General features: G+C 44.3%; 1 protein-coding gene across 2 annotated transcripts in view; it reads left to right on the top strand.

Annotated features, from left to right (window-relative positions):
• Positions 1–13,893, top strand: part of NUSAP1 (nucleolar and spindle associated protein 1) — a 36,407-nt gene that overhangs the window by 4,418 nt on the left and 18,096 nt on the right. Inside the window, exons 2-5 of one of the 2 annotated variants that reach the window (XM_073876833.1) lie at positions 2,427–2,495; positions 6,763–6,906; positions 7,579–7,735; positions 12,691–12,783. In XM_073876833.1, coding sequence (XP_073732934.1) covers positions 2,427–2,495; positions 6,763–6,906; positions 7,579–7,735; positions 12,691–12,783 — 463 coding nt within the window. Of the gene's footprint in view, positions 1–2,426; positions 2,496–6,762; positions 6,907–7,575; positions 7,736–12,681; positions 12,784–13,893 lie in introns of both variants that reach the window. The other variant, XM_025883815.2, reaches the window with a different exon arrangement.

The raw sequence follows: 13,893 nt of genomic DNA on the forward strand, positions 1-13,893 counted from the left end.
ACCCCCATCCCAGGCTCTCTCCCTCTTTCTCTAAGATAAATAAATCTTTAAAAAATTAAAAAGGTACAAGGAAGAAATCCACACCTTGCCATGGCCTATACCCCTCTACTTGACCCGGCCTCTGGCTCCATCTCTGGCTCCATCTCTGATCTCCCGGCCCCCGGTCACCCCAGTGTTCACATGCTCCCCGGCACTGGCGTCTTTCTGTCCTTATAATTCGCCAGCCCACTTCAAGCCTTGGTGCACCCTCTACTTGGGATGCTCTTCCTCACATCTTCACCTGCTGCCTCTTCTTTTTCACATCTCGGCTTAAAGGTCACCACCTCTGAGAGGCCTTTCCTGACCCTCCCAACTCAGGTAGCACCCTACCCCAGTCCCCAATTTAATTTTCTGATAACCTCTGATCATTTATTTTGAGCTTCATTTATAGACTACTTGCCCGGTAGTCCTCCACTGGAGGTTCCTAGAGAGTGGAGACCTTGTCCGTCTGGTTCAGCACTGTCTGTCCAGCACCTGGAACAGTGTGCAGCATGGCACATGCTTGCCAAGGGGATGAGGGAATACGTCTGCTACTAACACGTGCACTCCTGCTCAGCGCCTTTGAGCATCGCCTGTAGCATTCAGCCTGCTTGATGCCCTGCCTTGTCTCTGCCACAGGCACCTTGTTTCATCATTGTCACATGTTTGATGAGGTTTTTGTGGTATTTTAAGTCTAGAAACCTGTACAGTATAGAGCCTACAATTAACATTACTGTATGGTATACTTACAAATATGCTAAGGTCTTATGTGAAGTGTTCTTAAAACCCCCCCCAAAAAAAAGACAAAACCCAAAAGGGGTGGTAGGAAACTATTGGTGACAGATAAGTTTATGACAGTGATAAAGGTTTCACGGGTATATATTTATCACCAAACACATGACATTGTGTATATTAGCTATCTATAGCTTTTTGTATGTCGACCATACCTCAATGAAGTGGTTGGGGGAAAAAATGATCAAAGAACCAAGAATGCCTGAATTCTGCCCTGCCAATCACCCCCTTCACAGAAAAGACCCCAAGAGAGATTCAAGGAACAACAGTGGTAGAAAATACGCACCACTTTATTACTAGCTGGTACGGTGCCTGAGAACTTGATTTAGGACTTATGGTAAACCAGCTGGGGGATGTGCTTCACACCCTAAGCACAGCCTCTCCTGTCCCCTAAAGCCCAAACCAAATCTGGATCTCTGCCATTCTGTCCTGGACACACGCCCAATGATAAATGGTATGAGATGTGGTGGCTGGGCCCACAGTGAGAAGGAAACCTCTGGTTCTCCGCTGCCTGGCTGAATGGAAGAAGAGGAAAAGACAACCCAGCCAATATGCTTGACCTTTTACAAGCACAAGAAAATATAACCAATCAGATTAGTATTTCTCATGCAGGAAGGGAAGGTTTCTCGGGGTGAGAAGAGAAACTAAGAGTCCTTTTCCCCCAGGGACCTGTAACCATCCTCCCCCCGAAGCCTGCCTGTGTTTGGCATTCCTGATCTGAGAGACCCGCACCATGTTCCATCAGCTGCCCAAGCCAGAAACCTGGGTGTAATAGTTTCACTATTCCTCAACCCCTGTGTTCATACTGATTGTCCTTCCTAAAAAGATTTTGAATCTGTCCCTATTGCCTTAGTCCTGCTCTAGCTCAGGCCACAGGACCTTCCCGGTTTCCTCTACCAGCCTCCCAGCCGCTTTGCTGGCTTCCGTCTTTCTGCCATCCAGTGCATCCTGCACATTGTCCTGCGAGAGTGATCATTCTGAGCAATGGAGAATTGGTCACTTACTGCACTGCTACAGACTCTTCAGACACTGCCCTTTGCTCTGAGGGTGAAGTTCCTACTCTTAACAGCCTTACAAAGCCTGGCGGGATCGGCCCCTGTCCACTTTCCCAGTGCCTTCTCTCCCCTTCCCTGAACAGCTCCATGCTCCAGCCACACTGAACTTGAGTTCCCCAAACTCCATTCTTGCCTTTCCATGCATTTTCTTTACCCCTTCCCTGACAGCCACCGCTGTCACGTTCATCTTTCAGACCTCAGCAGCTACAGACATCATGTCTTTGTCTTAGAACTGGTGTGGCCAGTTACCTGCTCAAGTCTATCCCGGCAGTCCAGACCTTGGCCGAGCCCACCTGTGTTCTGCACAACAGCTTGGGCGTCCTCATGCTGGTGCTTAGCCCAGTGTGTCTGTCGTCATTGCCTCTTTCCCTGTCTGACGTCCCTGTTGTGTGAAATCGGGGGCGGCAATTCTGTCTTGGTAATCCGGAGCCTGCCCAGAGGACATTTGAGGAGTACAAGAACAGGAGAATAATTATCCTTAAAAAAGGGAAAGTTACTAACCTTTCTTTTTTGCTTACTTGATTTTTGGCCCTACTGATAAACTCTTTAACTCTCCTGCAGGCAGACAAGTTGTTAAAAGCCTTGAAAGCCCACCTTAAACACGAGGTAAAAAAAGAAGATGATAATCGGGTAAGTAATATTTTTTAACACCTGTTAAATACTAAAACAATTATATTTAATGAGTGGTAAACACAGCTAGTGATGACTTAAGACATGCTATTTATCCCCAAAGGGATCATTATTGGTAAAAATAAATCCTTTGATATTTGTTATAAAGAAATTACCTAGTAGTGAGTAACCTGTTGAATAAGATATTCTCATAAAAATGCAAAGGTTAATTAATTACTAGTTGCCAGAACTTACAAGAGCTAGCTTGGTATCAGCAAGGAAGGAACAGGATTCGAAGCCCCCAAAATCCAGGTTAAGTAGCATTCTGTCATTTCTTTTTATGTGATCTTGCAAAACTCAAATGCCTTAATTCTCAGTTTCCTATTCTTTAAATGGAAATAACATCTGCTCTGCTGAATTGAATGTTAGGGGGCCTGTGAGAGTGGCTTGTGGTGAACTGGAAACCAGAGTGATGGGGGAGGGGGCCTTAGACTGAAGGTTTTCACAGGGCCTGACATAGTCCGTGGATGCTGCGTTAGGGCCAGGATTCTAAACTCGAAATAGAGGAAAATCCAAAAAGGCCTTAAGGCCCTGGGCTTTGAAGAGCATCCATCATCTATCTGGAAATGAAGGTAAATATAAACATGAATTCAAAATCCAGCCCCACCCCCGTCTTTATCATCTCTGTAACTTTATTCCAAGTTATAAACATTTAAAACTGTTTAGTTAATATTCAAAATTCTTTTGGGGTCCCTGGGTGGCTCAGTCAGTTAGGCATTAAACTCTTGATCTCATTTTAGGTCTTGATCTCAGGATCGTGTTTTCAAGCCCTGCGTTGGGCTTCATGCTGAGTGTGGAGCCTACTTAAAAAATAAACATAAATAAAAAAAAATGGGCAAAATTCTTTTGATTCCAGGTTTGATTAACTTAAAAAAGGATTAATTTTGAATTCTAGCTTTAAGATTTTACATCAACTAAGTCTCCGTCTCTCTATATAATTCTTTTAATGATTAAGGGTACATGATTGTGCCATTTGAAATCAAGATTTTAGTTTGGATGGTAGTTAATAGAGTAAAATCATCTACCATATTTCAAATTCAACATCTCAGGGGCCATTCCATTTTGAAAAAATTTTGCCAGAGCATGATGATAGTCCAAATTCATTCAGATAAAGAATTCCTGGGGCGCCTGGGTGGCTCAGTCGTTAAGCGTCTGCCTTCGGCTCAGGTCATGGTCCCAGGGTCCTGGGATTGAGGCCGGCGTCAGGCTCCCTGCTCGGCGGGAAGCCTGCTTCTCCCTCTCCCTCTCCCCCTGCTGTGTTCCCTCTCTCACTGTGTCTCTCTCTGTCAAATAAATAAATAAAATCTTTAAAAAAAAAAAGAAAGAATTCCTAAGTGTTGAATCTATAGTGAGCTTAGGGCGCCTGGGTGGCTCAGCTGGTTAAGCGTCTGCCTTTGGCTCAGATAATGATCCCAGGGTCCCAGGATCGAGCCCCGCATCGGGCTCCCCACTCAGTGGGGAGTCTGCTTCTCCCTCTCCCTCTGCTGCTCCCCCACCATTGGCTTGTGCTGTCTCACTCGTGCTCTCTCTCTCAAATCTTGTTTTTTTTAAGATTTTATTTATTTATTTGACAGAGACGAAACGAGAGAGGGAACACAAGCAGGGGGAGTGGGAGAGGGGGAGGGAGAAGCATGCTTCCCACGGAGCAGGGAGCCCAATGCGGGGCTCGATCCCAGGACCCTGGGATCATGACCTGAGCCGAAGGCAGACGCTTAATGACTGAGCCGCCCAGGCGCCCTAAATAAGTACTTTAAAGGTGTCTGCAGTCCAACGATACATGTAACATGAGGGTGTCACTTGTGTAGGGGAAGCAGTTTGTTTTTCTTCCCCATGACTCTCCAGGGAGTTGGGAAATGTGCTCCAGATAGCCTCTTTCTACGCTCATGTATCCCTACCTTTGAATTTACCTGTTTTCACCTGTCATTTTCTGACCTTCTTTGGGGTGAATTCACAGGTGCATCTGGATGTCCTTTACCACGCTTGTCTCCTTGTTCCTTAGCTCCTGTAGCTTTGCTTGCCACTCTTCGTCCTGGACCTTACATCATTTGCAAGTGTTTCAGTTTTGTTATATTTTACCTCTGTCTAAAACCTGCCGTTCTCTGAGCTCCTTATTCTCAGACTTCCCACACATTTATATTGTGGTTCCCGTTGCAGGATATATGTGCGAATCATCTGAGGAGCCTTTTACAAATGGTGGTATATAGGCCTCACTAAATCAGCTCTCAGAGGGTTGGGTCCAGGCAGCATCGTGAGAGGGAGTGAAAAATCAGGATACAAAGCACTCTAGCCACCACTCCCACGTGCAGAGCGCCAGGTGTCAGGGCCGTGTAAAATACTGGGGGGCTTCTCTGTAAGGGAATTGGATGGCATCAGGCTAAGGCCTCTGTCTTCTGGCATTTCAAGGATTCCCTTGCGTAACAGCCTCCTCCCCACCGAAGGACCCTAGTAGACAAGACCCTGCCACACATCCAAGCCCCTGAGGAGGTCTTTCTTGTTTTTTTGAAGTAGGATAGATAGCCTACAGTCACCAGACATTTGAGGGGAAGCCTGCAGTGTGAGAGAGCTGAAGATAAAAACATGACCCTGAAGGACACCCAGATGGCCCAGAAAACAAAAGCTTGAAGGGGGCAAAAAGAAAAGCCTTACAAAAAACTTAATGACTTATCAACTAGAATTCAGCTACACAGACACGGCACAGATGATTCAATGAAGGTTATGTAACAAGCTATAAATGTTAACCTAGAGAATAGATGACAGACTTTGCGAGAAAAGGATGACAGGAGGTGAAAAGAGGTGTAAGGAATCTGAACCTGGATTTCACAGGAGGTTTTGTGTAGGTGTGGGACAAGATGTAAAGGTTCCAGAACCCTTAGAGCAGCAAAGGTAACTAATAGAATGAAGGGGTACAGTGCTCTTAGGAAGAAGATGGGAGAGGGGAGCGGGACCAGTGAGCTAAACTGCGGCCCGTGCTAGGCTCTGGAAACAGCTGCCGCGGGTACGAACGCATGGCCCACCGGCAGCCCACGCGTGATGCGGAAGGACCCGCCTGGAGCGAGGCCCCAGAAATGGGAGGGCTGGCTCTCCGTTAGAATCTCTTCAGTACTTCCTAATTATTTCAGCCACCAGTGTGTAATATTAGTTTATTTCCTGATTAGAATTTATGTAGAAAAACAAAAACACCAAAAGCAAATCGAGCGTCTCCTATGTGAAGACAGGCCTTCCTCATACTCATGATCATTTCTCACTTACTTGTTTTTTCCTAGTGCTTCGATAGCTTCATTTTTACGTTCAAATCTTTGACCCATCCAGATTGTGTTTTGGTGTGAAAGAAAATCGGGCTGCTTTTCCCTCCCCCCACCAAAAAGATAAAAAAAGCATGGCTAGTTTTCTCTGCATCCTGTGTTGAATCATGAATCCCGTCTTCCCCCATTAGTATGAAGTGCGACTTACGGAACAGTGAGTTCTACGTTCGCAGACTCTGTTAGGGATATTCTGCCACTGGTACCACACCGTTCTGATACCGGGGCTCTCTTAGTTTATGGTGGCACACGTGTCACTCTTACCCTACTCCCTTGTTTTGGCCTTGGGCAAGTTACTTTAGATTCTCTAAGCCTCAGTTCCCCCTCCGAACTGGGGATAATGTTAATACCTCTCACATAGGCTTTGAGGAATAAATGAGATAACCCATGTGAATACTTAGCCCAATAAATTTTTGATATTAGCTATAGTTATTAGAGCATACTGCCTAGTACTATGCTTTGTGTATATTCAAAAAGTTAATGCTAATTTGCTTATTTACTCACATTAAGAAAACTTGGAACGCTTTTCTAGCCTAGTTTTTAAGCTGGGGTAGTTAAATGTGATTCTTTTGTGTTTTTTTAAGATTTTATTTATTTATTTGTCAAAGAGAGAGAGCACAAGCAAGGAGAGTGGGAGAGGGAGAAGCAGGCTTCCCACGGAGCAGGGAGCCTGATGCGGGGCTCGATCCCAGGACCCTGGGATCATGACCCGAGCCAAAGGCAGTCGCTTAACCGACTGAGTCACCCAGGTGCCCCTGATTGTTTCTTTTCAAATGCTCTAAAATTCTTGTCCTGGCCTATACCTTTAGTATAAGAGAGTTTTAAAATTACCTTTTGTAAAATGTTTTTTATTCAGTTTAAATTCTGATTCTTCCTGAACATCATAACTCTAAAAATAGGACATGGCAGATGAATGCCTTTCTTTTCAGGATGGAAGTCAAACTTCTGCATCGTCTTGTGATGAGGCTGAGATGCAGAGTGGCAGCCAGGAACAAGCTGAGAGGGAGCCGGTTGACCATGGCACCAAAACCAGGAGAAGGTGCAGGACAGTCCACAGGAACCCTGACTCCCAGGTGAATGGATGTGTGCAAATTTTGACCACCACCTGTGCCAAAATGGGTATATTCTTAGGAAACTTTCTCTTTGAATTTCCTCATGACATCCAGTGGTTGTAAACTCTGTGTGCTGTCAGCTCCATGAAAGCACAGACCCGAGTCTAGACTGGTCATCATACAGAGTGAGAAGCACTCACTGAGGATTGAGCACAAATTAAATATTGAGTAAATATGAAAGAATTAAGTGCTCATTTAAGTGAGGGCTAGTAAGAAGGGAAGAGAAACCAACATAAGTTTTTTTTTTCCTCTTCAACTAGCCTCAGACCTAGTTGATCACTCTTCAGTTGGTCATTCAGCATAATGGTCAGACGATTAGCCAGGGGCTTCCCTCAATTACTTTGAGAGGACTCTGATTTTATTCTTTTTTATCATCTCATTCAAATGTAACTTTACAAGACACAGTCCTAATTTTTATTTTCTAACTCCATATAGTCCCTAGGAGAGCTAATCTTGCCTTTTAAGCTTTTCAGTGGCCCCCTAGTATGTCCTGTTCCCAACTCTGCCCCCCAGAAATCTAATTCTCCTAGTTTTCTTCCTTTAGCCCTTTTTCAGTGTGGGTGTCTGTCTTTAGAAGGCAGTGGTGACTTTTTATCATTTAAATCCTTTATTCCCTTTTAACATTTGTAGCAGGATGATTCAGAGATAAAAATAAGTGATCACACTGAATTGCAGAATCAAGAGAAGCAGGAAAACCAGGATCTCAGAACAGTTGCAGAAGTTCCTTCACCACCAGATGAGAGCCAAGGAGAGGAGAATGCCGTTTCCTCAGGAAAAAGAAGAATAAATGGTATGCCAAAATAACAAAACGAAACCCTGAAATTCCTAGGGGTACCCCTGTGCGTTCATTTCCTAGGACTGCCATAACAAAGTACCACAAACTAGACGCATTGTCCTCAGGTCCTATCAGGGTTACTAAAGGTTAAGGCTTCCACCTACCTTTCTGAGGAACACAGTTCAACCCAGACACCATGCTGTAGAACTAAGTGTTCTACAATTACAGCAGAAGTTAAAACCAAATACGCTAGCCCAACAAGTCCTCTCCAGTACTGTTGTGGAAAAACCAGCGGAAGAGTGGTAGCTGGGAAGTTGATCTCCACGTGGACAAAACGTGGCCTCTCCTCCTCCCCATCACTCCTTCTGGCCTGCTCCGGACACCTGCGCAGAGCTGTGTACCTGCTCCTTCACTTCCGCGGAAAGGGGGCCGCAAAGTCTCCCTTCCCCGGGGGGGTTCTTAGTCTCTAACCTTCTAAAATCCTCTTCCCTAAACTGTGTCAACTAAAAGTTTGTTTCAGTGAGACCAGAAAACTTCAGTTCCCCCAGACCTAACAGGACTGGGTGCTTTATGATCTCATTCCCCGGGAAGCCCGCCAACCGCTGCGGTGTCTCGTGTTCGCGTCCCCGCCACAGCCCTGTCTGCGCCCCGGAGGCAGCGCCTGATGGGTGGAGAAAGAAGGGGACCCACTCCTGTGGCCTCCCCGCAGTTACGCGCAGAACTTCTAATGCTGAGCCTTCCCGCGTGCCCCAGAATTTGGAATGTCTTACCAAATGTAGAAAGTTGCTGGAGGTACAGTTTCTGATTCTGACTGAGCCTGCGAGCCTGCAATTTTTGATCAACACCCTGGGGGATTAAGATGCATATGCCTCATAAACCCACTTTAAAATCATGATTTAGAGCAAGATAGAAATGTGACGAAGAGTCAGAAGTGGAGGTGGGATTACCAGTGTCTGCTATTGCAGCCATCATTTTGTCAGGGAGACTTAGCTGCAGGACCCGATTTCAAGGGCGTGGAGAAACAAGGGGGGTGCATTAAGTTCCCCTAATGAAACACAAGCTGTTGGAAGAACAAAAATAGGATCATGTAGTTTCTGGTAAGAGGTTGTTTTTTTTGTTTCTTTTAACTTTTTATTTTGACATAATTTCAGACTTAAAGGTACAAGAACAGTACCAAGTGTTGCTCTGTTCTTGATTACCGAAATGTTAACATTTTGCCACATTTACTTTGGTCCTTCTCTGTTTATATTTATATACACATATGCATCCGTATAGGTGTTGTCTACATTTTGTTCCCGGAGAGTAATTTGCAGAAATGTGCTCCTTGCCCCCTAAATACTTCAGCGTGTGTTTCTTAAAACACAGGTTTTAGGGGCACCTGCCTGGCTGACTGAGTTGGTAGAGCATGCGACTCTTTTTTTTTTTTTTTAAGATTTTATTTATTTCGGGCGCCTGGGTGGCTCAGTTGGTTAGGCAACTGCCTTCGGCTCAGGTCATGATCCCGGAGTCCCGGGATCGAGTCCCGCATCGGGCTCCCTGCTCAGCAGCGAGTCTCCTTCTCCCTCTGACCTTCTCCCCTCTCATGCTGTTTCTCTCTCTCTCTCTCTCAAATAAATAAATAAAACCTTTAAAAAAAAAAAAAAGATTTTATTTATTTCACAGAGCACAAAGCGGAGAGAGAGGAAGAAGCAGGCTCCCCGCCAAGCAAGGAGCCAGATGTGGGACTCGATGCCAGGACCCTGGGATCATGACCCAGGCCTAAGGCAGCCACTCAACGGACTGAGCCACCCAGGTGTCCCAAGCACGCGACTCTTGATCTCAGGGTCGTGAGTTCAAGCCCCATTTTGGGCCTAGAGCTTAAAATAAAACAAAAAAACACAGGACTTTCTCTCACAAATGTATGGAGTACAAAAAGCTCATTGGTAAGGATTCATAGTCCACATTGCAACTAACCTTTAAGAAACTACCATTTGTCGGGACACCTGGGTGGTTTAGTTGGTTAAGCATCTCCCTTCAGCTCAGGTCAGGATTCTGGGGTCCTGGGATCAAGTCCTGCATCGGGCTCCCTGCTCGGCAGGAGGCCTGCTTCTCCCTCTCCTACTCCCCTGCTTGTGTTCCCTCTCTGGCTGTCTCTCTCTCTGTCAAATAAAATCTTTAAAAAAAAGAAAGAAAAGAAATGAAACTACCATTTGTCAAGTGGTACTTAGCATAGTATCAGAAAAGAATATCCACAGTTCTCTGAAAAGGCTTAATATTACAATACTCTCCCCTTTCAACCACCTGTTTGTGGCAGGATTTGTTTTCATATATACTTAAAACAATATATCATAATATACTGTATGCAAAAGCAGCTAAGAGAATCCAGCTGTCTTTAAGTCAGACATTAAGTAATCGGTGAAAATATGCCAACTTCTCACTATTTTTGTTTTAGAAATTTTAGCCATTTTTCATAAATGTTTTTGTTAAACAAGTACATTGTTTTTTAGTGTATCAAACATTTTTTAATGTTTTAATTGTAATACCTACTGGCACATACTGATAGAATGTAAACAAAAATGGGGGGTCCTCCACAATTTCTAAGAGTATAACATGATTCTGAGACTAGAAGTGTGAGAATTGCTTATCTGTTCTATAGATGACCTTATTTAAGTTTCATGAGTTACTCCTTATTTTTTTGTTGTTAAAGAAAACTTTTTTTTTTTTTATTTTATTTATTTGTCAGCGAGAGAGAGCACAAGCAGAGGGAGAGGCAGGCTCCTTGCTGAGCAAGGAGCCCCATACAGGACTCGATCCCAGGACCCTGGGATCACGACCTGAGCCTAAGGCAGACACTTAACTGACTGAGCCACCCAGGCATCGCTTCATCCCTTCATGAGTTACTCTAGTCATGTCCATTAAAGCAAAGGAAAATCTTGGTTCTTGGATTTCATTGTCATGTCTCTTTAGTCTACTTTAATATGGAGCATTCTTCAGTCTTCCTTGAAGTCTCTGAGGATTTTTTTTTTAATGTTTACATTTTTTAATACAGGCCAATTTTGGGGGTCCTCAGCCTTGATTTGTCTAATATGTGCTGAGGGTTAGATTTAGATCCAGCACCTGTAGCAGGGATCCCACAGAGTAATCCTCAGTGCCCCCCAGAAGGCACAGATGGTGGCTTGTTAACAGGTGATCACCCTGCTAAGTTACTCCTTTGGGAAGTTGCTTTTTTTTTTTTCCCATTTGTAATAAGTATCTGGTGAGGTGTGACTCTGACTCCATCAATATCCTGTTTTGCATGGAACTTTACCTTTCTGGTTTTGGAGGCAAGTTCCAAGCAGAAACTCCTGCAGCCCCTCCTGCTCTACCCAGTAATTCTTTGATGTCTTATGGATGCATTGGGAAACCTTTAGTATGAGTGACATGATTATAAATAGTAATTCTTGAAAACCCACTTGGACTTTTTTTTTTTTTTAAGATTTTATTTATTTATTTGACAGAGATACCAAGAGCAGGAACATAAGCAGGGCGAGTGGGAGAGGGAGAAGCAGGCTTCCCACCGAGCAGGGAGCCCAATGTGGGGCTCGATCCCAGGACCTGGGATCATGACCTGAGCCGAAGGCAGACGCTTAACGACTGAGCCACCCAGGCGCCCCCCACTTGGATATTTTTAAGTAGATTTCCTCCAGTTGAAAAAGATAACAGAATGTTGTTGTAAGTGAGAGAAAATGGCTAGTACATACACCATGATTACAGCTAGATTTAAAGAATAAACCAGTATGGAAGCGGAGGGCCGGAGGAAATATGCCAAAATGCTCATGGTAAGGATGTTTCTTAGGTTGGTGGGATTGTGTAATTTTTTTTTAAAGATTTTATTTTTAAGTAATCTCTACGCCTAATTTGGGGATCGAACTTACAACCCTGAGATCAGGAGTCACATGCTCTACCAACTGAACCAGCCAGCCATCCCAGGATTGTGTGATTTGTATCATTCTAGTTACAATAACCTGTTCATAGCAAAAGTTTTGAAAAAGTGTTCTTAAATTTCTTTTATTATTTATTTATTTGAGAGCATGAGCCAGGGGCAGGGCATGGAGAGGGAGAAGTAGACTCCCCACTGAGTAGGGAGCCCAATCGCGGCTTGATCCCAGGACCCTGGGATCATGACCTGAGCTGAAGGCAGATGCTTAACCGACTGAGCTACCCAGGCACCCCTTAAATTTCTGATATATTTACATAACTTCTATACAGGAAGCATAAAATTTCCTCCTGCTTGAAGCATATGAGCTAAAATTGTAGTGATGCTATAACTCATTCTTTGTGCTCATTTTTCCCACCACCTTGCAGACCTCATCACATGAAAATACCCTCATGTTAACTTCTAGACCTTTGGGGCGCCTGGGTGGCTCAGTCGTTAGGTGTCTGCCTTTGGCTCGGGTCACGATCCCAGGGTCCTGGGATTGAGCCCCGTGTTGGGCTCCCTGTTCCGCGGGAGGCCTGCCTCTCCCTCTCCCACTCCCCCTGCTTGTGTTCCCTCTCTCACTGTGTCTCTCTCTGTCAAGTAAATAAATCTTTAAAAAAAAAAAAAAAATTCTAGACCTTTTTTTTCTTTGAAGTTTCATTTATTTTAGTAATCTCGACACCAAATGTGGGACTCAAACTCACAACCCTGAATTCAGGAGTCGTACACTCTGAGCCAGCCAGGCACCCCCAACTACTAGACGTTTCCTTTCTTTTTTTTTTTTAATTTTTTATTGTTATGTTAATCACCATACATTACATCATTAGTTTTTTTATTGTTATGTTAATCACTATATATTACATCATTAGTTTTTGATGCAGTGTTCCATGATTCATTGTTTGTTCATAACACCCAGTGCTCCATGCACATCATTAGTTTTTGATGTAGTGTTCACTACTAGACGTTTGTTAATAGGAAGAACTTGTTTTGAAATCCTTGATTAGTTCTGTATCTCTCAATTCAGGTAATGAAGATTCAAAGGTACCTTCAGAAAGAAAGAAGCCTCTCTACACAGATGGGTTTTCCAAACCTGGAAAAAGCAAAAGAAATACAAGCACTACTCCAAGTAAGTTTTACACACACACAAAGTAATAGTTGGCGCTTGCAGGCTAATGCCAAATAGGCAATGCACAAGGACAGCTAAAAGCTTGAATGCTGGAACTGGGCCTTGCATCCTCATTCTCATTTTCTAGCTCTGAGACCAGGGGCCTCTTATCCTCAATAAACCCACTTCCTTAGTGGGCAGTGGGAGTGAGTCGACTACCTATTTCATCAGGCCGATACACACAGATCTGACATTGCCCCTCCAGTTCCAGATCACCGCCAAAAGCGATGACTGCAGTAAAGTGAATCACAGGAGTTTGTGTCGCCAGCATGGAAGAGTTACGTTTACGCTCTACTGTAGTCTGTTAGGTGTGTCATAGTGTTATTCTCAAAAAACAATGCACATATCTGAATTAAAAAATAATATATTGCTAAAAAATGCTAACCATAATCTGAGCTTTCAACGAAGTGGTCCTATTTTTGCTGCCGGGGGGTCTTGCCTCGGTGTTGATGGCCTCTGAGGGATGGGCGATGGTGGTTGCTGAAGGTTGGGCTGGCTACAGCAGTTTCTTAAAATAAGACCACAGTGAAGTTTGCCCCAACCGTTGACTTCCTTTTACAAATGATTTCTCTGTAGCTTGTAGTGCTATTGATAGCATTTTACCCCCAGTAGAACTTCTTTTTTTTTTTTTTTTTTAAGATTTTTATGTATTTATTTGTCAGAGAGAGAGAGAGAGAGAGCACAAGCAGGGGGAGCAGTAGAGGGAGAGGGAGAAGCAGGCTCCTCACTGAGCAAGGAGCCCGATGCGGGGCTCGATCCCAGGACCCTGGGATCATGACCTGAGCCATAGGCAGACGCTTAACAACTGAGCCACCCAGGCGTCCCCCCAGTCGAACTTCTTTCAAAACTGGAGTCCATCCTCTCAAACCTTGCTGCTGCTTTATCAACTAAGTTTATGGAATATTCTAAACCCTTTGTTGTCATTTCAACAGTCTTCACAGCATCTTCACCAGTAGATTCCATCTCAAGAAACCACTTTCTTTGCTCATCCATAAGAAGCAACTCGTCATCCAGTACAGTTTTATCCTGAGATTGCAGCAAGTCAGTCACGACTTCAGGCCCCACTTCTCA

The sequence above is a fragment of the Callorhinus ursinus genome, unplaced genomic scaffold (genome assembly GCF_003265705.2).
Source record: "Callorhinus ursinus isolate GAN/ISIS: 27379988/994484 unplaced genomic scaffold, GSC_fseal_2.0 scaffold25, whole genome shotgun sequence".
Lineage (NCBI taxonomy): Eukaryota > Metazoa > Chordata > Mammalia > Carnivora > Otariidae > Callorhinus > Callorhinus ursinus.